Raw genomic sequence first — 23,104 nt, forward strand, 5'->3', positions numbered from 1 at the left:
AGTTGTGTGCATGTGTGTGTGTGTGTGTGTGTGTGTGTGTGTGTGTGTGTGTGTGTGTGTGTCCGTGCGTGTGTCTGTAGCCACTAGCGAGCAAGCATACCTGGCAACAGAAAACAGTACTATCAGGAGAGGAAATAGGGGCCTCATTCTTACAGATTGTCACAGAAAAATACCGGTGAAGACAACATTTCTTTTTCAGTTTTTTGTTTGTTTTGTTTATATTTTTAAGAAGTCCTTTTGTCTCCAATATGAGGGCAAGCCACTGTCCCAGTTCCAAAATATCTGGCTGGCACTGACCCGTCTTCTTCTTCCTCCTTTTAACCCCGCCACCAGCCGCAGCGCTCTGTCCCTCTGGCCCTGCCCCACCACACCTGATCCGGCCAACAGGGAGAGAGGTGAGGTGGGACGTGCGGCCCCACTGCTGACCAGTCAGAACTTGAGCTGTTGTTTGTTTTTTTACCTTTTTGTTGTAGATTTGTTTTTTGAGAGCGCAGCAGTGGGGCGAGTCTCTGGCTTTTCCTGGCCTCTGGTTGGCCAGAGGAGGGTAAAAAGGTGGGCGGGGTTATGTCTCCTCCTTGTCGGGTTTGTTTACTGGTTTGCCGCCATTCATTACCACCGGTTCGCTGGTTGTACTTTTGGAGGGCGGGCCCCCGGCGAGTTTAGGCACCACTGCCTCCCCTACATCGTGCAGCGAAGGCTCTCGGTACATCGCAACTGGAGGGACGGAGGGAGAAAAGAGGAAAAGTGAGAAAAAAACTCCAATTTGATAAAAACAACATAAATAAAACCCTGGTTTGTGTGTGTATGGATGGACAGTAAGTTACCTTCTATAGGTTTAGGCAGGAAGTGTGCAGCTGGTTTGGTCTTTTTGACCCTGTTGCCCTTCATGGCCTGTCCCTCTTTATTGAGGCCCAGAAACCATGCCCGGCCCGACTCCTTCTGTCTGTAGAGCATAGAGCTGTAGATCACGTAGTAGTTCTCAAACACCGACTCCTTAAACTTACACTCTGCTGTAAACAGTTCCTGAGGAGAAAGACAGACAGAGACAAAAAGAAATATTGGTTATATTATTTAACTGTAGCAGCAAATGTGCTGCGTTCATTTGTACTTAAGATGTGTGTTTTCAAACCGTCAGCTATACATTTATTTATTGTACCGTTGTAGTTAGAGTACTGAACTCATGAAACGTCACATGTAGTATTCATTTTTTTTCCCAAAAGAAAGAAAATCAGCCGATATATTCTAATCTGACTTGTAAAAGTAAGTATTGATGGACTGGCCTCGGAAAGCCGTGTTTGTTCAAGTTCACCAATTAAAGCTTTTGACTAAAATCCTCTCACACAGAACTGGAGTGATTTCCATGGTCTGACAATTGAGAGAAAAAAAATAATGAAATCATATTGACCAGCCACAGACGGGGAGGAGCAGCACAATACTGACTGAATGATGAATCGCTCTAGCCCGTGTCATTCTCCCCCCGACACTCCGTATGCACACGAATAACAAACTAAACAGATAAAAAAAAGCAGATTGATTCTGGTGACACAAAGTCCAAAAGATCTCACTCTCCCACCCACATCTGGTCTGCTGCTATGTGTCAAAACTCTTTTCAATGGGTGCCGGCGCCTCCAGCGGAGCATATTTCAGCACAGAAACAAGGTGTTATTCTTACTGGGAGAAATATCGCCTCCCCCCAGTGTCCGTGTTCACCACTGAGTCACAGCAAGTATCAAAGGCAGCCTGACAAAACATTCTTCTTTTGAGGAGGTCAGACTCCGCCTGTAATTTCTCAAGCAATAGTTACATCTAAAAGCTGAGGTCAACGATATTTAACTTCGAGTGGGAAGTTCTCACTGTTCAGTTCTTCTTATATGATGCAACATGAAATCTTTAGTCCAGAGCGACAGAAAATATTTTGCATTTTTGCTTGACAAATAAATAGATGATCACAGTAGTTAACAGGGACTAATTGTCTGTCTATCAGCTAATCAATCTAGGGAGTCAATTTTTAGGCTTGTACGCATTCAGTTGTCTTCATCAAAATAGTGTGGGAGAAGCAGTCAGCAATGCAGACCCCAACAGTTTCTCTTTTACAGTAAGTGCAATAAATTTGTTATTTTTCGGAACATAATGAAAACACAACAACCAACATTTTATCATCTTATAAAGTTGTTAGGGCAAACGTAGTAGCAAACAGTTCCCTTCTTCCACATCCAGCCGACACAGAGCAGCTGGATGATTTGGATTTGGATGTTTCTGTCCACGTGACAAATCTAAGTCCCGTATTCACTCTTGTTTTAGCTCTGGTTTGATCTTCAGCAGTACCTCTTTAGCTGCTGGATATTCAATTTTTTTTACCAGCTAGTCTCTTAACTTTTTGTGCGATTTGGTTCTTGGCAGGTAGTGACGTTATCAAACCATTTTTGGCCGAAAACAGCTGCCTGAAAACCAAAACAAAGAGCTAAAAGAGGCTGAAAGGATTCGTAGAGCCGAGGGGAACTGCTGAGTTGTTGATAATTCTCTGTGGGTTCGTCACAATGAGCAGCACATTGCCCATTACACGTGCTCATTGATCCATTGTTAATATAAAAAATAATAATTAATGCAGCTTTAACTAACCCTGTTTTAATTTCTAAGGTAATGTTGTATTCAAATACTTTTTTTTAAATTTCCCATTGTATAACAAGAATCTTCCTGTCTTGGGGCGATATTTTTATCAAACAGATTTCATGAAAGAACTCTCATAATCATTCAGCATGTACACATTTTCTCATTGAGACATCTGGTAAGGAAATGTAAAGTAATAGTGTTAATAAACTGCTCCTCATATGGCTGAGGAGGCTCATGCCAGCCTAAACAACTGCCCCCAAGGTCCCCAGACCCCAGATTGGGAAGTGTTTGTCTAGACCGTCTCTTATTGGTTGTTGTGGGCCTCTTGCCAGAGCCACAGACACATTGTCATTCAGCTCAGGTCTGTCGGTCCGAGTCTCATAGCAACATGAGGAAGAGAGGCGACACTGTAGCCGTGGCAACCAACCAGCGCTGAGGGGAGGGGTCAGTGTGTGTGTGTGTGTGTGTGTGTGTGTGTGTGTGTGTGTGTGTGCGTGCGTGTGTGTGTGTGGTGGTGGGGGGTACATACACACACGCACACACAAACTCTTGCCTTGGTTATTTAACATATAACGTGCTATATCTCATGCTCTACCACATCCACTCATACTAACATAGGAAGGCACTTAATAAAGGTAGGGCTGGGTGGCACCAATACACAGCTGCGAGGGATCAGACACTGGCGCGCAAACACACACACACACACACACACACACACACACACACACACACACACACACACACACACACACACACACACACACACAAACACACACTTGTGGCTCTAGAGGATGAATGGTGGGAGGTGCAGGAAGGCTTGCTGGGATATGAAATATGACTAAATGACTGGTTGGCAACAAAACAAGACAGGTGATAATGAATGAATGCTCTATTTATTGGCAATGTCAGTGACACACAAACAAATACACCACCGCAAATCAAATGTTCTCCTTTGGTAACCATGGCTTTGATTTGTATTAACAGCGTGGCTGTTCTCTGTAGGGCTTAATATTTCTTCATTCCTGGATTAAATTAATTTAAATAATACATATATTTAATCTTAACCTGCACCCCAGATTGATTATTCATTTGTTAAGGAGGATGATCTTTGCCGGTGTGCAGAGATCAGCAACATTTGTTCCCGACTCAATTCAGGGAGAAAAACTGAACAATAAGAATTACTTTAGATGGAAGCCTCACAGCCTCGCCGGTGAGTCCTTTTAACAACACTGCCTGTCTGTATGTGTTTCTGTCACCATTTCTAGATAGCCATGTTCATGAGCTGCCCACAGAAAGAAGACAGGGAGAAAGAATGAATGAAAGAAAAGGAGGGTGGGGTGGGGGTGGAGGGGGTTGAAATTGGGACATGAACGAGAGAAGAGAGAATAAATCACCCAGTGAAGAGGACGACGCCTCCTGATTGGAAAAACAGCAGGGGATTCTCTCTCTCTCTCCCTTCACTTATCTTTGTGTTTCTCTCATCGCTCTTCTTTTTTTTCTCGCTCTATCATTTCTCTGTGCTCTGCGGAGTATTAGTGGAAATGAACACACTGTACACATGCATGCACATTGCTGTCTTTTGAATTGTATGGACGAACACACACACAACCACACACACACACACACACACAACCACGCATGCTAGGCTGAATAGGTGCTGAGTCCAATAACATGTTAAATATCTTGTTCCAAAACAAACTAAATTGCTACGGGCAGCACTCTGTCCGTCATCCATTAAAGACCTAAAAATAAGGAACTCAAAAACAGAGTGGGAAAAGCAAGCTCAACTCTTGGCACAACACGAGGCTGCACTAATAACGAAACCTGGAAACCAGCTGCCCAGTGATGCCACAACTTGACTGCTGGCCACTGGGAGCTTCCCAGTAGAAGCACATTCACAGTAAAACAATGAACTATTGTGAATACTAACGGTTCCAGGGTTTTTTCGATGGTCTTTTGTAATTTACCAAAGCCTTTAATCCACAGGCAATCAGGAACGTGTCTTGTTAAAGGGAGCGGGATGCGCGGCAAATATACTGTGAAGGAGGGCTGGTGTCCCCGGTGACCAGGGCAGCCACTGAACGACTGTGAGGCCACAGGTTCTCCCCTCAATATCTGACTCCACGGGCTCATGGGCTAAAGACAGACTGACTGACTGATTGACTGACGGGGGCTACATTAATACTTAGCCGTAGCTGACGTGCACCTCCTCAAAAATGTCGTGACACCACAGGGCTATGGTAAACAAAAGGTCAGCCTGGGCTGCCTGTGTTTTTTGCAACAAGTTTCTGATGCCATTGGAGACTGTCGATAATGGGGTCAATGGGAGTAGATTGAAGAAAGTAATCAGTAATCGCCTATTTGGTAACACACATCTAACTTTTCCATTTCCACTGTCCCCTCTGCTTGTTGCAGTTGATTTTTTTTCTCAATCACAGAGAATGAAAAAAATGTAAACACCATTACCTCATAATGATGGCTGAGCAATAGTCTCCTATTCAGGAGGGAGGCAAGCCAACCAGGTTCGACATTTTTGGTCATTGCCTTCCAAACTCTAAACGTAAAGAAATGGTTTAACCAAAAATTAAAAAGTCAGACCAAGCAGGCTTCCCAGAGTGTAGTGTTTTCAATGCCAGGCATGCTACAAAGAATGCATTATCAGCTGGGAGTTCATCATCAGGTCTGCAGTTTTTAGTACTTCTTGTATCTTACAACGCCAGGTGATATGGTTGAAACTATCATAACGATATTAAGAAAAAAAATCACATAAATAATTAAATTGGCATTTATTAAAATCAACTGTGTTTCACTCTCTTCAAACCCCTTCAACTAATTTTTTCAGTTACTGTTCACTACAGTTACTGTCGGTGTTTGAGAACTACTGTTTGGAATAACTAATTGTGAAACAATAACACAATATGACTCAGCCTTAGTTTCTTATTTCATTTGTGGTTAAAACTACATTAAAAGTGTTTAATTATTGAAAATGACAACTTTGGAGCTTTATTATTCATGAATATGAGGAGATATCGTTCAGATTTATTGGGGGTGCAGTTGCTCTACTTGTGACATTATGCGACTAAGCTCAAGGAAGTTGTTTTTCATCTCAATGTGTACGTATAAGTGTGTGCGTTTGTTTGCGCGCGTCTGTTTGTGTGCACTGCTTAGTGAGTGGGTGTGTTTGTTTCCAACACCAGTTATTATCACAGCACTAATTACCCAGGGGAATTGTGCGTAAACAAATCATTCTAAAGAAAAAAAAAAGCCCACAGAGAAGAGGGGAGAGCAGGAGTGGAAAGAAAAGTGTTGGAACACGAAAACAAAAGAGTAGAGAGCCTGGTTAGAGAAGAGATATGAAAGGATGTCCTCCAGCCCAGACAGTCTGAATCAAAGCATGAATCTGACTCCCATCACGGAGTCGCTCTCAGCTTGATAGGAACATCACAGTGTTCCTCAAGCACCTCAGACCTGCGCTCCTGATCCAATTAAACTGTTATGAAAATGTGAGGCTCTTAATTGGATCAGGTGTGCCAGAGCTGGAGCAACAACTCACAGCACTGGTGCGCTTTAAAAACAGGTTAGGAAACAGACCTAGTGGATTGCATTAGGAGAGAACTTCTGTAAAAATTAAAATTATTATCTAGATGACTTTTATTATTTACATTTTATTCATGTAGACACAGAGTAACTTAAGATGGGTGAGCGAGTGTGGGTTCTTTGTCATGCCCAACATCGCATTCAAAGTACTGTAAAGTTTACAAAACTGTAACTGTAAATGACACAGTAATGTACCAGGAATGTGTGCTTACATTTATTTGACTGGCCACCGCAGGGCCTTGCTGCATAACGTTGCTGTAGACGGGAGCAAAACTTGAGCCAGGTCCAACTTTTTTTTGTCGGGTGACCCTGAGTTTTTATTCCTGGAGCCTCTCTGTCAGTATCAGGTGCTCTGCCAACTAGAGGTCCTCATGGTTCCACTCAGTTCTGACCCGAGTCAGCCCAGGTCCAAATTATACTCTGAGAAACTACTTAAGGAAATCAGTAGCCTGTGTAAAAATGGATGGTATTCAATGACAATTACTTTTTGGAATTTGAGGTGAAAAACAGCTTAAATGATTGCACATCCACCTGATGCCAGTGTGTCCTTCTTTATAAAAGGACTGTTGGGGTCCATTTGGGTTGGTTCTGACTTTGTTCGGGTCTCTTTTTGAAAATTGATTCATGCACATTGGGTTTGGGGATGTTTTCCATGGATCTGTTTCTGAAGACCTCTACTTGCAACACAGTGGCCTCAGAGCAATGAATGAGGGGTGTGTGTTTTTCATGCTAATGATGGGTTAAACATGGCCTAAGTCTAAGATGGTCGACAAACCTACTGATGCCATCACAGTATGACGCAGGTTGGTGATAAATTGGCTGCATCAGAAAAATATCAGGAAGCTCGGTTTTCAGATTTCTTCACTTCCTCAGAAAAGGAAACTTCAAACAATAATCCGGTTGTATGGTTTTAAATTAAAGGTGAATATGTCTTTGCAGATTTCAGCATACATCAATCAGTTATGTAAAGCAGTGACATTAGTAAACCACCTCGATGAGAGTCTTTGAACTGACTGCGATGCGTTGTGGGAAGGCAGGGACAAAGGCTACGCATACACCAGTAATGTCTGAAACATCGCCAGTGGACGATAGTTTTGTCAAAATGTTCTAACCTGGTGTTTGAGTATGATGTCTGTCCCTTGGTACTTCAGTGCCATGATTCACAGTGCAGCATCTCTGATACCTCACCGGTAAGTAATTCATTGTGTAGTCACCAGAAAATGTGTGTGTGTGTGCGCGCGCATATGTGTGTGTCATGACTCACATGTCTAACATTTATTCTCTCTGCCACTCCTCCTCCTTCTCATATTTCTGGATGTAGACATCAGAGGACTCACTCTGTCTGAGTGCTGTACCGACTGTGTTATGAATGGAAGCATACGCCTACGTACACAGACGTGTGCCAGACACACACACACACACACACACACACACACAAACACACACAGGCACCCCTATGTTTGTTGAAAACATCCTGTCATAAGAAAACATTGTGTAGCTCAGAAAGAGAGAGAAAAATGACAAGGAGAGAGGGTGAAAAGGAAATGGAATCGATTGGTTAATCGGTCGATAGAAAAATTTATCAGCAACTGTTTTGATACTTGATGTATCAGTGTTTCAGTGCATTTTCAAGCAAAAACAACATTCTCAACATTCTCAAATGTGAGGATTTGAGGCTTTTTCGTCATATGCTCGTGAACTGAATCTCTTTGGGTTTCAGACGGTTTATAATCTTTAAAAGGTTGGACTTGTTTAGAGGGTGGATTTGTTTAGAGGGTGCACTTGTTATTTTCTGAAAAATGTATACACAAAACAGCTAATTTATTACGCGAGAAAGTACTGTACATGGCAGATTAATTGGTAATGAAAATGAATGAAAATAAAAGTTGCAAACCCAAGAATGAAATATGCAAACATGCAAAATCAGTAACTGATTTAAAAGCTTTATTTAGCTATTATATACTATAGAACTACATTTTTATTACATATCTTTCATTATATGTAAAACGCTGTAAGACTTTGGCTCAGCTCTTCTTTGCTTGAATTCTTTGTTTGGGCATTTTGCCCTTTCATTAGTAGCAGTGTAGGTATGAACAGGAAAGATGGAGAGTGAGAGAGAAGGTTCTGACAAGCAACAAAGGTCCCCGGCTTTTAAGCTGGGCCTAAGTCAAACCCAGCAGTTCCGTTCCCAGTAAAACACAGTGTATAACTCTCAGAACTACGCAAAAGCGTACAGTCAAGAGAAGAGGTGACAGATGAATATGTATTCGTTTTACCTCTACTAATATTAAGACAACATTATAATCTTACCACGATGCTTGTGTGTGAGATCTCTTCTGGTTAAACAATAGTGGTGAATGAAATTGGTCTTCGATTTAACAAGATACCACACTTTTTAATATCTCCTAAGACAACTAGATTTCATTTCAGCACCAGGAGCTTTCCACAGTGTGATGATGTATACTGAAAAAGTAATGAAGTAAAAGAAAATTTCTGGGTTTACATAGTTTTAGTGGAGTGCCAGATTTGACCGCAGACTATTTGCGGATCCCCACAGTACTTAAAGATGTTTCTTGGACCTGAAGAAACTTGGATTTAAAGCGAAAGAGGTAGAAAGAGGAGATAAAGTATCAGCAAAGAAACAAGAGGAGCAACAAGAGGATGAAAGAGGTGGATTGAGGGTGGACTTGAATTGATGGTGTTTGGGCTCCCCGGACCTCTCCAGCAGACAGACTGGGGCTCTAACAGTCTGACTCAGAGGAGCTGGCATGAAGGAATACATTTCCATTTCTAATCTTGGCTGGTGGACAGTCAGCACTATTCAGAATTTCAAAAACCAGCAGATTTTCGGGGGCCACTGCTGTACTCCAGCCTCAGTCTTGATCTAGCTACATCGCATGTCCATACTGGTACATAAACAGTTTAACTCATTACATCCACAAAAAGTACTTAAGAGCAAGACCTCAAATGTTCTTCTTGTTTCTCTGCTCTTCGGACAACAGTCATTCTCCACAGGAAAGCCTTTTATAAATGATGCTCATTTACGTTATTTATATTGTTCTTCTTCTGCCTCACCTCATTCTTATAGCAGTCGTAGAAGTAGCTGTAATAGAGGTGTGTTACAGGCAACGTGCAACAATTTCCTCTTTCACCCCTCAGCTGACATACTGACACCTACACCTACCCGTCAACCCACCCACACCTGCACAACATACCGATGTGTGTATTACACACTCTTTTGCACAGTAACACACGTTATCGTCGCTCCTCGTCTCATTTGCACACAAACACACACACACACAGAGTCCCAAACTCATCAGCACTTTTCCTCAGCGCGCTCCATAATTATCACCTAGCAGCTCATTGCACACTGTGCCATCTGTTAGTTGCACGCACGCTCGCCCGAACCCACACGTGTACACACACCACACGTCCACGCACAACCACACACTGCCAGATGCTTGGGATCTGGGATTAATAAGACAGTCCTACCATGTATAACTAAGTTTGCAGCATATCATTAACGATTTTAAATAAGAGGATAAAGAATCTCACTCAAAGCAGAGCAGCAAATTTAGGAAGAAGCTCAGACTTAACTAGCGCCCTGTTTCCCCGAGCTTCCAACACACAAGGAAATATCCTAAATTTTTACTTTTGAGAAAGGTGGAGATAAAATGAATATCGCAGTCAAAACAATCGCTGAATTATCTTGATAGTAATATATGGCTTTATCGACAAAGGCGTGAAAAACACATGAAAAAAAACTACCATTAGTGTCTTAGTCTGTCAAAAGCCTCATCAGAAAAATTTGCCAAACAGTAGCTGGTTCCGGCTTTTAGAGTGTGAGGATTTGAAGCTTCTTAAATTTTATATTATTGAATGTCTTTGGGTTTTCAAGCCATTTAAAGGCGTCATCACATTGAACATTGGAAAAAGTTTATAGACTAAATGACTGACTCATAAATTGAAATATCAATAACTATAAACTTTTTAAAATGCGATGCTGAATCAAACTTTTATGAGATTCACCTTGATATGAATATTCATTCAGAGATGAGAGCCACGGCATCTCAAAAATGAGAATTTTGTTCAGAAATGTAGCCCGCTGGTTTTAAGTGGGTTTCCGACGCCTAACATACGCCGTGAAGTCACGTGAATCGCTCTGGCAGTGTGACATTCAAGACTACACCTGAATGTCATGATGTTTGTTCTACATGTGACACAACACATGAACTGCCCCCTGCTACATACAATCATGGTTGTCCATTAGACACAAAGAAACAAAAACAGAATCCAAAACCAAACATATTATATCCTATTACACATTTGTTCCAGGGTGTATTAACATCTGCTACCCAACACACTGCAACGTAAAAATTCTTCCGAGGGCAAAATACTCTGGACTAATGATCTATCTCGACCGTGTTGTAACAAAGATCGCTGACGACTGCACCACGTTTGGTTGAGGCTACAGGAACTAGAATCGGATTTGTACCACCTTATCCGAGACCTCCACAATAACTAACCTTGGACGATAAGGGATAATCCAAACTGATCCCGATAAATAACCTGCTCAGTCTGTGTGAAGCTGAACCCCAACATTTACAAGAAAACATAAAGGTAAACGTCAGCACTCTGGTTCAGACCAGGATAAAAACCAGCTGTAGCTCTGATAGCACCCTCGTAATGTTTCATGAGTGTCACTTCAGGCACAGTGGCACCATCCGTACCGCACGCTACCACACACCACACTTGCCAGGACCTATGCAGCAACCGATTAAACATCAAGCAGTGCTAACATCATGATAAATTAGACCTGCTGTATGTATTTTATATATTTGTTATCAAGTAGTTGCCTTCACATCAGTCACAGAGCTGGAACATGATCAAACATCCACACTTTCCCTCAGCTTTAGAGGGGATTTCTACTGTGTGTGTGTGTGTGTGTAGGGGGGAACTCCACCTCTTCAATTATTTACAGGCAGCCCTCATGCATCTGTGACTTTCAGCGACAGGATGAGAAAGCCCAGCAAAGCAGCACAGATCTGCTTTCTTTCTCTTCCTGATGACTCCTTTCTCTTCCTCTCATTCCTTTGTCTACAACATTTTTTCCTTCTTCCTCTCTTTTTCCTTTTCTGTATACAGCTGTTTCCTCCAATCTCTCCATCTATTTCTTTTTCTGTCTACAACCTTTTACTCCTCTTTTCAAACTTTCTCCTCTTCTGTTTGCAATTTTTTTCCTCCTTGTCCACATCTGTCTACAAACCCTTTTTTCCTTCAACTTCATTGATTTCCACTTCGACAACAGCCTTTTTCCTCCTTTCTCCCCATTCTTTCTAAAGCTGTTTTCTTCCTTCCTCTCTGTCTTTTTACTTTTGCCTACAACCTTTTTCTTCCTTCTTCTCCATCTCTATCTTTCCCCCTGTCCACAGCTCATTCCTTCTTTTGTTTTTTTCTCTCGCTCATCATCTTTCTCCTTTTCTGTCGGAAATCTTTTTTTTCCCTTCAACACCAACTTTTCCTCTTCTGTTTACACCCTTTTCCCTCCTTCTCTGTCCTCTTTCCTCCTCTGTCTACGACACTTTCCTTCTTTAGTCCTCGTCCTTTTTCCCCTTTTTCTTCCTTCCACTCCATCTTCTTTCTATATTTGCTTTCCTCTTTCCTCATCACCTTTATCCTCTTGTGTCTAAAACCATTTCCTTCTTTCATCTCCACCTTTTCCTCCACTGTCTACAACTTTTTCCTCTCCATCTTTTCCACTTCTGAAGCAACCTTTTTTCCTACTTCCTTTTCAGCCTTTGCTCTTTGTCTACTACCAATTTCTCCCTTCCTCTGTGTCTTTTTTTCTTTTGCCTCCCACCCAAGTCGATCCTTTCTTCTCCCCTCTCCTTTTTTTCATGATTTGTCCTGGCCTCACCTTTATTTCTCTCACCTCTCCCTTTCATTTCCCTCCTTTCATCTCTTCTCCCCTTTTTCTGCCTTTCCTTTCCCTTCCCACCCAGTTCTGTTCCCCCATCCCCTCTCTCTATCACCTCTCCTTTCCTGGCTCCTCCTCCCATCACCTTTCCCCTCCTCTATGGGTCCTGTCATCTCCACCCAAAAAAGAAAGGAAGGGGAAGAAAGTCCATCGTGTCTTCCATATTGTCCTGTATGTCCCTCTCTCAAGTTCTCTCCCTCTCTTCTCAGTGCTTTGACAAATTTTTAATTAATTTGGCATTTTACTTTTCATTTTGCAGATTTCATTTAAAACTCACAATGATTTTTGTTTTGTTTTGTTTTTCTGAATCTTTTATGCTCAGGGAGGAACTGATTCTGAAAAAGGACATTAAAAATAACAATTAACAAATAATTAATTAATTCATGTTTACTTAATGCTTACTTGTCCATAATCTGACAAATAAACCTCATTAGAATCCATTCAAAGCTCTTTATCTCTGCGTTTTCCCATCTCCCCCTCTCTTTCTAATGAACCTGTCTCCAACCTTTTGCTCCACAAAACCTCAAATATTAGGTCTTTCATATTTTCCTCTTACAAGCATTGAAATAAAATAGACTTGCTTGCTCTAACTCTGTACTCTTGTCTCAATCAAAAACTCAGCCATGCTTTTCACTACTAAAAAGAAACCTCATATAATTTTTTTTATTCAGATAAGGATTCCAATTTACTTTTGAATTGATTTTAAGAATTTATGAACTGCAGCTTTGGAACAACATACATACTGATTGAATTTTATTTAATTAGTACCTTAAATTCCCCTCTAAATATAAGCCTAGAAGAAAGTTACATATTGTATCATTTAGAGAAGGATTTATACGTAACTCTTATACTCTTGAGGTGAGTGCTCCATTTTCCCTTTTTTTTCTCTCAGACTTGTGCCGTCCTTCAGACAGAGCAGGAGAGGCTCTGCAGACAGACTCATGTCCCTGGACACAGTGGATGCAAGTGTCTGTACACCGGCTAACCGAAGAGTTGCACTAAAATCACCCAGGGGTTTTTCTGAGCAGGATAATGAGAAAGTAGCAGGCGAAATCTGTTTGAAGTACGTTACTTTAAACGTTACTTTGCAAAAGACCTAAAAATACTAACTATGCCTAGTTTCCAAATTATTTTTGAAAGCATGACAGTTACAAATTGAAACATAATTTCACTTCTGTCGTAATAGTTAAACAACTAATGTCAACAGACTTTTTTTCCTGAACCACTGCAAGTCCTTGTAAACAAAGCAAAGCCTAATAAATTACCAGAGAATTTACCACAGATCAAAACCAAAACCCACATATACAGTATGTGTGTGTGCGCTCACCGAGGAGTAGAGGTGACCCTCTCCATTCATGGCGATGTACAGGCCAGTCTTGACTGATTGGATGGCCACGACTCTCAGACCCACAGGAATTAAGTTAAACAAAGCTGAGGACAAAAAAAAGACAAACTGAGCTTATGTTCATGTTTTGTGTGTGTGTGTGTGTGTGTGTGTGTGTGTGTGTGTGTGTGTGTGTTTCTGTTGAAAATACGGTGCTCCGAGCATTGAAATGTTCGTCTGTTGCTCAGGTGGTTTGGAAGTTTAGCCTCGTGGGGCTGCTTGCAAAAGCTTTTAAACGGCAGAGTTCTGCAGAGGATGATGCCTGCAGAACACTGACTGAAATTTCAGACCACTGCTTTAAATAGAAATTCTCATCATACTCTGCCCAAAACCTAGTGATAATTTGTCTCTATAGCTACATACAAATAATAACATTGGAAGTCAACAATCAATACCGAGTACCAAACTCCATTTCTGTTGTTGAGGTTCTGTAATGTCACCGTTTTTCATAAGGGTTGAGATTATAATTTAAATACTGTATCTCAGTTATATAAGTTGCCACTAATTTGTATCGTTACAGTAACCAAGCTTTACAATATAAATTTATTTTTTATTGCACGTTTATGTAATTAAAGTATGTTTTATTTTAGCCGAGTCATGTAGAAATAGTCTGCTTTTCTTAACAAACTACAACGCTTTTCTGGAATGAATTTGGAGTTTAAATTACAGGATTGAACTAAAAGTAAAAGAAAAAAAGTCCCTCAGTAAAAGCCATGTATCCTACACGTTATCCTACATAGTGACATTACTTATGTTTGAAGTCAATTTGACCCCAGAGAGGTCTAACTCTGTTTAACCTCTTATGATAAACTGTTCTGAGACTCCAGTAACAGAAATCCAAACATGCAGCGGATCATTAGGTCAGTGCTGGTAAAGGAACAGACGACTGATCACACCCTTATAGCCTTGGGCAGGTATTCTGAAAGACGGCATCACTGGTGTTTTTGTTCACCTCCCGAAATCTTTTACTGACTTGTACATTTATGGATTTATTCCAGTTATAAGATATAAACTATTTTTCTTTTTCACCTTATGAAGGAGGTATTTTGTGGCCATAATTGTAAAAAGTCAAGCTTCCATATCCATAGAGCACATTAGCAATTGACTGAGAGATTGAACCGGGGAAATTTTCTAATGAATGTTGACGTTGTTTACCAGCGGAAGGCAGCTAGACAGCTCTCACAGTGTTCTTTGATGTTCTGATATTATCTCTATAAAAAGGTTTTGTATCTTCATAAAGAAAAATAAAGTTTACGACTTGACAGCAGCATCGGGCAACAGCTCAGCAAAACATGACTGTCAGCTTTTCAGCGACAGTAATGGTTAACTTTTACTGACTTTTTGTGAAGTAGAAACCGTAAATGCTGTTTTGCACGACATTTGAAATTGAAGGTGTGTGAGCGAGCCTTTGGAGGATTCGCGGGAATGGTTTAGAACCATCTATGATAAAAGTCTGTACAGGAAATTAACATTAATTTGGCATAAAAATTGAGCAAATACTCCAGTCATACTGGAATTGTTATTTCAGGTGACAAATCAAATGAAGAAAACCTCTCAGCTTTCAAAACTCATATTACACAGTGATAGAGGAGCTGCTACAAGAGACCAATAGACATTTTGCTCTAAAGCATAAAAAGACAAAGATGAAGCTTGAAAATTCTTATCATTATTATTACAATACCTCCATTGTGACATAGGCTTGTATCTAGCTCCTCTCTGATGTGAAAATGTGAAAATAATTGTGTCGATTATTGGCCGTCATTTGTTGTGACCTTTCAAGGGTGCTGAAATTCTCCCGTCTCACACTGAGGTCAATTGAAACGACACCTCTTTAACCTGTATGCCTGTTATCATTACAGAGTTATTGATTAGCCTGCTGACAGCACAGACAGTAAAGCTGTTATGACAGAAAGAATTTCAAACTAAATTCAAGGTGAACCCTGCCTCTCTCTGGACATCCAGCATGTTTACAGAAATTCAGATGTTACAGTTCACTGCCAACATTTTCCAGTATATTTGCTTCAGTCTTGAAGACAGTTTTTCACTGTCTTTACTCGTAGACTTTTGAGTTATTAAAATTTTACGTTTTATGATTTGTTTTTCTTAAGGTTATCAGACTTTTTCCAGTGATTGTTGTCTGATCCTCCTGCCCCCCTCCTCTATTTGAACCCTTCTCAATGATTAAAAAAAAAAATGCTTATTTTTGCATTATCCATCGAGTATTTCTTAGCTCCACTTTTCTATTGTATTCTGTGGATCTTGAGATGCATTGTTTGTCTCATCTCATTTGAGGGATGTCTTCATCAATTATTGAAACTGCAATTTTCTCAGGTGCAACTTGACTCCTTTTTCGACTGGTTGTTGCAGCTTGTGGCTCTGGCATATATAGATGTTGTTGTTTCATGCTATGAGTTTGATGCCTGGCTCTGAAATATCCATCTCTGAGATTTCTGCCTCCACAGCAGTGTGTCTTTCTTAAAACAATGTCCCAGATACTCTGGATAATCCACAGACTTCACTGTCAACAAATTTTTTTTCTCATTCTTTTATCAAACAATGAGCTTGATAGCTTACACAGCTAATTTCCATCAGTGGATTGAAGATGTGGTTGTCTAAAACTTGCTTGACTCTGAATTAATTGTCTGCATGTTGTTGCCCTCTCCAGGAAAAGAGATCGGCTGAAATGATGAATGAATTAGACTATTGTTTGTTTCATGTAGCTACTGTAAAGCTATAAAGGGCATTGCTTAGAGAAGAATGGGCTAATTTTTATTAGCTAAAATCAAAACCTGATGTGAGAAGCATCCCTCTTGAACAGACTTCTTTGACACTGTCACCCAGGCCAGGTACAGTATGACGATCTGATCAACATTTCACAACAGCAGTCTAAAGACAGTCAATGCCAGTTTCACTTTTTATACTACTCCATTACGCAGAAGGAAATATACACACAGATATTATTGTTTAATTGAGATATTATAAAATATAAAACAACAATCACCTGTAATGAAGGCCATGACAGTGGATGTGCTGCTTAGGACCCGAAAGCCCTGCTGGTTTTCTCTCTAATCAAGGGCTGATTTCACCTGGGTTATCAGAGCCCTCATTAATCAAGGTTGCATAGATGTTATTTCTAAATCTCTCTAAACAACCAGCATTTACGGTGTACAAAGTTGAGCAGGAGAAGTTTATCAAATGTGCAAGTAATCATCCTCGATAAATATCACACTTTCTAAACCACTATCACGCTCATGCACATGATTAATTAACATGAAGATATGCACCCAGGTGATTAGAGATGGTAACAACCCTTCTTTTAAATGCTGCAGGACTTGCCACTGATGGCTCCTCTCTGCTGAACATGGCTCAGCGAGACAGACTGAAGCTTGGCAACGCGTGAGCTTCAGTAAATTCTTTTTGATCTACATGCCGAGCTGTGGCAGAAATTTTATAAAATGGTGACATGAAGACATTTGCCAGAAGCTGATGCAAAGACATAAATAAATAAATCATAGTAAACAAGTAGGACATTGCTGCAATAGGCAGTTGGCAGAGAGCAACCAGCTCAGCCAATGCGGAGCGGACACTTTGGACCAGTGAATTGCCTGCTGTAATTATTACTGATTAGCATTTGCAGAAGTTACATTTATCCATATCCATCTGCAGCTCTTCCATGAAGGCTGGGTGCAGAGGTCCAATAAACAAGGCCTTGAAAAATGTAATCCTCTGAGTAGCCACTTGTCACTTTAAGTCGAACAGTTGGTGTGCTCTCTAAAAACACACTGCCTGCTCTGCATGAAATTTCCCAAACAGAGCCATTATGCTCTTACTGTCGTCTTGCTGCCTTTATGGTTGCATATACTGTGAATTTCAATCAATACCAACATTAAAAATGGCAATCAGTCATTTATATCAATATTTTCAAATGGTAGATGGTATAGCCGTACAATATGTTAGTAACTGCTTTGTAAATTGAGGAACTTTTCCTTAACTATTCTGTCAAATTTCTTCAACTGCTTCTATAATTAAAATTCGTTAGATCATATGGTCCAATTCTTTCCTGCTGGTCTCTCCTTTTCACGGTGAGAAAAAGAATGTCTCTCAACCTTCTTCAAATCAGATGGAGATCGAGAGACTGACATGTCATTTCTAAATAATTATTTGGCCTTGAGACCGACTGTCATGGCTTTTCCTTTGCTATGATGAAATTTTGGTTTTGAGCTGCAACTCTTCTCAGGGTTGTTTTGAGCACTGAATTTTCTTTTCTTTTTCTCTTTGGCTTTCTCTTTCAGATACTTGTTGCTGTGCCTTAAATTCATGCATTTTCAAGGAAATCACCATGCTTCTCTCTTTAGAAATGGTTGAACACGTGGTTCACACGTGCTTTTACTTAAGTTAATGTAGTAGACTAGTTAATGTAGTATTATAGAAAGACAGCAGGCTTCCATGCTGGGATTGAGGACTACTGTACAACAAATAATACGCTTTGAGGGAATGTCATTGCTTCCTCTATAATGTTGACTGGGAAAGTTTTTTTATGTATATTTGAATAAAGGGCCTACAAAGCGCAATACTTTTATGTCAGAGACCTTGGTTTAGGCAGCAATAGCACTTTGGTTACGATAAGAAAAGTGGTTCTGGTTAAATGACAATAAACCTGTCGTGTCTTGTGTTTCAATATTCAATTTCAATATTTAGCCAACACCACAACTTTTCTCTAACCTTAACCAAAAGCCTTGAGAGCCTGAGCATAACCATAAAAAACGTTAACCGTGCTTCACTTGCTAAGAGCAGATATTGTATTGCTAAGAGTGGATAGAGGAAATCCAATTAAATATGATGTACAGTAAGTGAACATTTGAAAATGAAAAACGTTTTCTCATTATGTTGAGTAAAAAACATAATTCAGATGGCATTACTTTTTTTAATCGATACCTATTTGCGGTTGTAAATTAGTATCACATAAACAGCATTTCCAGGAGACAAAGTTGCAGCGTAAGTGTGAAAGAGCACTTTAACCAGGTTTACCTTCAGAAAAATGCACATTTACCAGCTCTTGGCATATTTACTATCAAATATATACATTTCCTCAAATGAACTGTAATATATAAGCACACCTGCTTGTGTACGGTGTCCATGAGTGTGTGTATGTGTGTAGGGATGTACTAACAGGAGTTGGTGCTGTCGTCTTTGGTCCCATCCAGACTTCCATCCTGGCCCATCTGGAGATAGAAGCCCTGTCTGCAGAACAACCTGGTCACTATGCCCTTCAGCTGTGGTTCTACATAACACAGAAGAAAAGAGTGTGAGAAAAAGAAGTTAAAAAAAATTCATCTTCAAATCAGTACATGCTACACATTATACAACCAGGAACATTTTAAAACAAGTGTTGTCAGCTTCAGCAGACTGATTCATAAATGATTTATGTGCAAATGCATCCTCTGAATTCAATTTCTGCACACATAGTAGACGGCACATTCGAGATACAATACAGTTTTGGCATTAAAGAAATACAATGTGGCCACATGTAACTTGCTGCATCCTGACGGATTTCCTCTGGAGAGACTAGTCAAGCACATCCAATCCATTAGAGGATTCTTGGACTAATCCTTCCTTCGCGGTCATCGTTCCACTTGAATAACATTGATAAATTATTTCTGAACCTTTGATAGTAAAGAGCAGCCTTATAGTGGTTGTGAACCTGCCATATTCTGTTTCCTATTTATCTATTGACCAATATGTTGGTTTGTGAGTATTATTCCCTTTATCAAAACTTAGATAATTGTGTGGATCTCTAGTGGTTTCCCCCCATCTAAAGCAGTTTATCTATAAGGTTTAAGACAGATCTAAATATACTGTGCTCAAAAATAAGTATTATTGCCACAAATCATTGGACTGATCAATTCCACAATGATTAAAATGCAGTTGTTTACATAATTACAGATCTCATATCGCAAACAGAAGAAAATCATTGTTATACTGATACCGATTTTTGACTTTTTAGTTACCAAACGCAGGTGATCTTGGCTATCATATTGCTACGATTAAATAGCATCACTTTTGCCTCTCGCTGCTTGGTTCTTGCAACAAAATGAATAAAGTTAGAGCTGCTCAGAATTAGAGTGAGAGAAAGGACAAAATGACAAAGGAGATGGGAAGGACTTCAGGGACAAGGACTGAGTCATAGAAAGACTTCAGACAAAACAAAGTCTGACTAGACCTGGGTTACGCGATATAATTATAGAACGTCTTCGGCAGGTACAGACAGGCTTTTATTCCATTATACCATCATTACTCTTATCACCACTCTTCTGCTGTAGATAGTTCACTTTTTCCATACAAACACACGCACTGACGTTGGTCAGTGGCACTGAGCATTTAATATGGCTCCCCACACACACTTTCATGTGACCACACCCATTCTCCCTCTATATCACAGATCAGTGACTTGGCCTTCGTCACTGCAGCTATAAGCAGGGTGGGAATCCCCTTTGAACGTGTGTGCGTGTGTGTGTGTGTATGTGTGTGTGTGTGTGTGTGTGTGTGTGTAAGAGACAGAGATGGAATGTGTAAAGGTATACCCTAATGCATAGAGACACAAAAAAGCCAAGACTGACCTAGTTTATGAAGAGTGTGTGTGTGTGTGTGTGTGTGTGTGTGTGTGTGTGTGTGTGTGTGTGTGTGTGTGTGTGTGTGTGTGAGAGACAGAGGGAGAGAGAGAGCGAGGGGCAGGCAGGGGTGTTTTCCATCTTTGCGAAGGATCCATCTTGTGGAGCAGGGGAGAAGGAGGACGAGGAGCCGTGAAGCTTGTAGCCAGCGCTCGAACCGACAAAATTCCCCGCACACTACTTAGCGTGTTGTTTGATGCTGTCAATAATGAATGTTATTTTGATTAGAAAGACAGCTATTAGATTTGGTCACAGGGATCTCCCACCACTAGGAGGAGAGTTTCTATATGCAAATCACATGTAGGTGCAAGGATATTGGAAATCAGAACATTTTTGTAAATTTACATATGTTTTGAGTACATTTTCTAGTTATACACACACACACACACACACACACACACGCACTACTCACTGCAACTGCACTTTTGTTTCCTATAAATACAACACAGTACAATCTATTTTTTCACGCATGAAGTAAATATCATTCCAACTGACAGCTGTGGTATTTCTTGCTGCCGTCTGATTCAAAATAACAGGTCACCTGCCCAGCATCCATCTGTAGGAACAGAGCAGAAATCAGAGACTCATTGCTCGCTGCAGACAGACTGAAATCAGTCACGTTTCAATCTCTCTGTCCTTGTTTTTGTGATGCACAGTCTGGGGAAGCTGCTGGAAATTTATTTGTTCATTTATAAAACATAATTTAAACTGTATTTTTTTGGATTTTAAATATTACTGAATTAGACCTAGAGGCACAGCACAGAGTGCACCTCACAGCCTGGCTTTGCATTTATACATCTGTCTAGTTGGCTTAAAACCCTGTTTGATATGGATATATTACAGCAGGTGCATTTCAGTGGCGGCATGTTGTGTATGAATACCTCTCCTAGATGGTGTTTAGACTCAGCCAATGGAAAATTTCAAGACCAAGCTATTTTATTTTGAAAAAGAGGGCTTTGTAGAAAAACATTTATATTTCTAGAAGATATTGAAAAAATAATTTTGGTTTTATTACTGAAACGCTGTTGTTGCATCAGTTCTGATATCAAAAACCTTTCAGCAGTATGAAGCCTTACCCTTCACAACTACAAGTATCATTTTTCCGGACACTCAAATTTTGATATATATTTTCTCGATCAAACTTTTCTCCTTTCCGGCCACTGTACACGTTCTCTGAGAGACTGAGTAATCAAACAGTTTAAAATGTCATCTAGTAATGTGACCTTTGTCTGGAGAATATTCAAACTATTCATCATGCTTGTGGACTAATTTTGAATCTATCCTCTAGTTATGCAGTCTGTTGTCCTAAACAGTCGATTATTTATACAATAAGAGGCAACATTAATTATTATATTGTGTATTATCTGTCCTATGAGTGAGGCCTAAACAATAAACCAAATACATCTAATTACCAAAAGTTATGGATCTCATATCAATATAGATCTATTCAAACTTAAATAAATATTTTGAGTGAATCCTATAAAATTCATCTGAGAAGAGCTACAATAACCAATCACATCTAAACAGAATTTTAACCAGCCAATCAACTCACAGTCTAATCCAGAATCTTGAACTAGTTGTTAGTCGTGTAATTAATTAGGACGGGAAGAAGTGAGCTAATACTAATGAAAGGAGTTACAATGCATTGAGGTATTTTTAAAAAACTATTAGAATGACGTTTGTCTTATTGGATATCATTTATATTCTTGGTGTTTGCATAGCTCCCTGTTGTACTGGATGAAAAATCAATACTTCTCCATGGGCCACTGTCCTGCTGCATCAACTCATCTTCTATTTATGTGTCTATCCACCCATCTAACATCCATTTGTCCATTTACTCAAAGAGCAACCTGACGTGGCCAGCCGTTGCCACAGTGACATTCCCACAGTCGTCAAGGTGATATCCCAACTCTTCCCAGTATCTCCACATCCTGTCTGTTACTAGGGAAATTCCCATTTCTGGCGTTGCCACGGCAACAGTCTCGTGATTCCAGACTGTTCCAGTGGAAGGGTATTCCCCCATCCACACACACAGTCTCACACACACACACACACACACACACACATACAGCTATTTTCACCATAATGTGATCTGATTCAATCAGTCAGCCAGTCAGGCGGCAACGCTGATTTGACATGTCATATTGTCTGTTGGTTCGCCCCAGTCGGAGTCTAAATACAGTGTTTAACATGGTATAAAATATCATCACGGTTGTCTCATACAAGTGATGCATCGAAGACCCTCTTGTCTTTTATACACACACACACACACACGCACACACACACACACACACACACACCCCATCTCACCATATAAAAGCACCCAACTGCAGAATTCATGAGCAGAAACTAAATGCACCCATTTCACCCTCATTTACGTCAGAGTGATTACTGATTAGAGGAACACTTAGGGTGCTGAAAAGAGCAGATTTCTTGTTAAAATACAGACACTGATACAGACCCCGCAGATCTGGTTCAGTTACAGTAAATGTCCCTTATATTTAATATTGCAGCAATTATGCAGTTTGTTTGATTATGTATCTACACTAATGAATAATAAAAGTCCTTACCGTGAATTGGTCCCAATAAGACACTATGTTCAAATTTAAATAATGACGCAGCACATATCATCGTTGCCTTTGGCTTTTAATGCACTGATTTCATCGATTGATTTTCCAAATATTTGCTTGTTATTGTGCATTGATTGAAAGGCATGGGAACAACCTGAACAAAAAGCCAGTCCATCACAGTTCTAACATATAGACCAACAGATGTGACTGTGTTAACCACAGAGCCACAGATCAGACCCATGCTGAATAACATTAATCACTATCAGTAGTTTTAATGTTAAAAATATTGCCATTGGTA

At 40.2% G+C, this 23,104-nt stretch overlaps 1 protein-coding gene across 2 annotated transcripts in view; it reads right to left on the reverse strand.

Moving 5' to 3' along the window:
- Positions 1-562: 562 nt before the first annotated feature.
- LOC120798131 (fibroblast growth factor 14-like) overlaps positions 563-23,104 on the reverse strand; it is a 53,948-nt gene continuing 31,406 nt past the window's right edge. For both annotated transcript variants that reach the window (XM_040142189.1, XM_040142190.1), the window contains exons 2-5: positions 18,739-18,849; positions 13,512-13,615; positions 825-1,023; positions 563-714 (exon numbers count right to left, since the gene is read on the reverse strand). In XM_040142189.1, coding sequence (XP_039998123.1) covers positions 563-714; positions 825-1,023; positions 13,512-13,615; positions 18,739-18,849 — 566 coding nt within the window. The remainder of the gene's footprint in view (positions 715-824; positions 1,024-13,511; positions 13,616-18,738; positions 18,850-23,104) is intronic.

This window comes from Xiphias gladius, chromosome 13 (genome assembly GCF_016859285.1).
Source record: "Xiphias gladius isolate SHS-SW01 ecotype Sanya breed wild chromosome 13, ASM1685928v1, whole genome shotgun sequence".
Lineage (NCBI taxonomy): Eukaryota > Metazoa > Chordata > Actinopteri > Istiophoriformes > Xiphiidae > Xiphias > Xiphias gladius.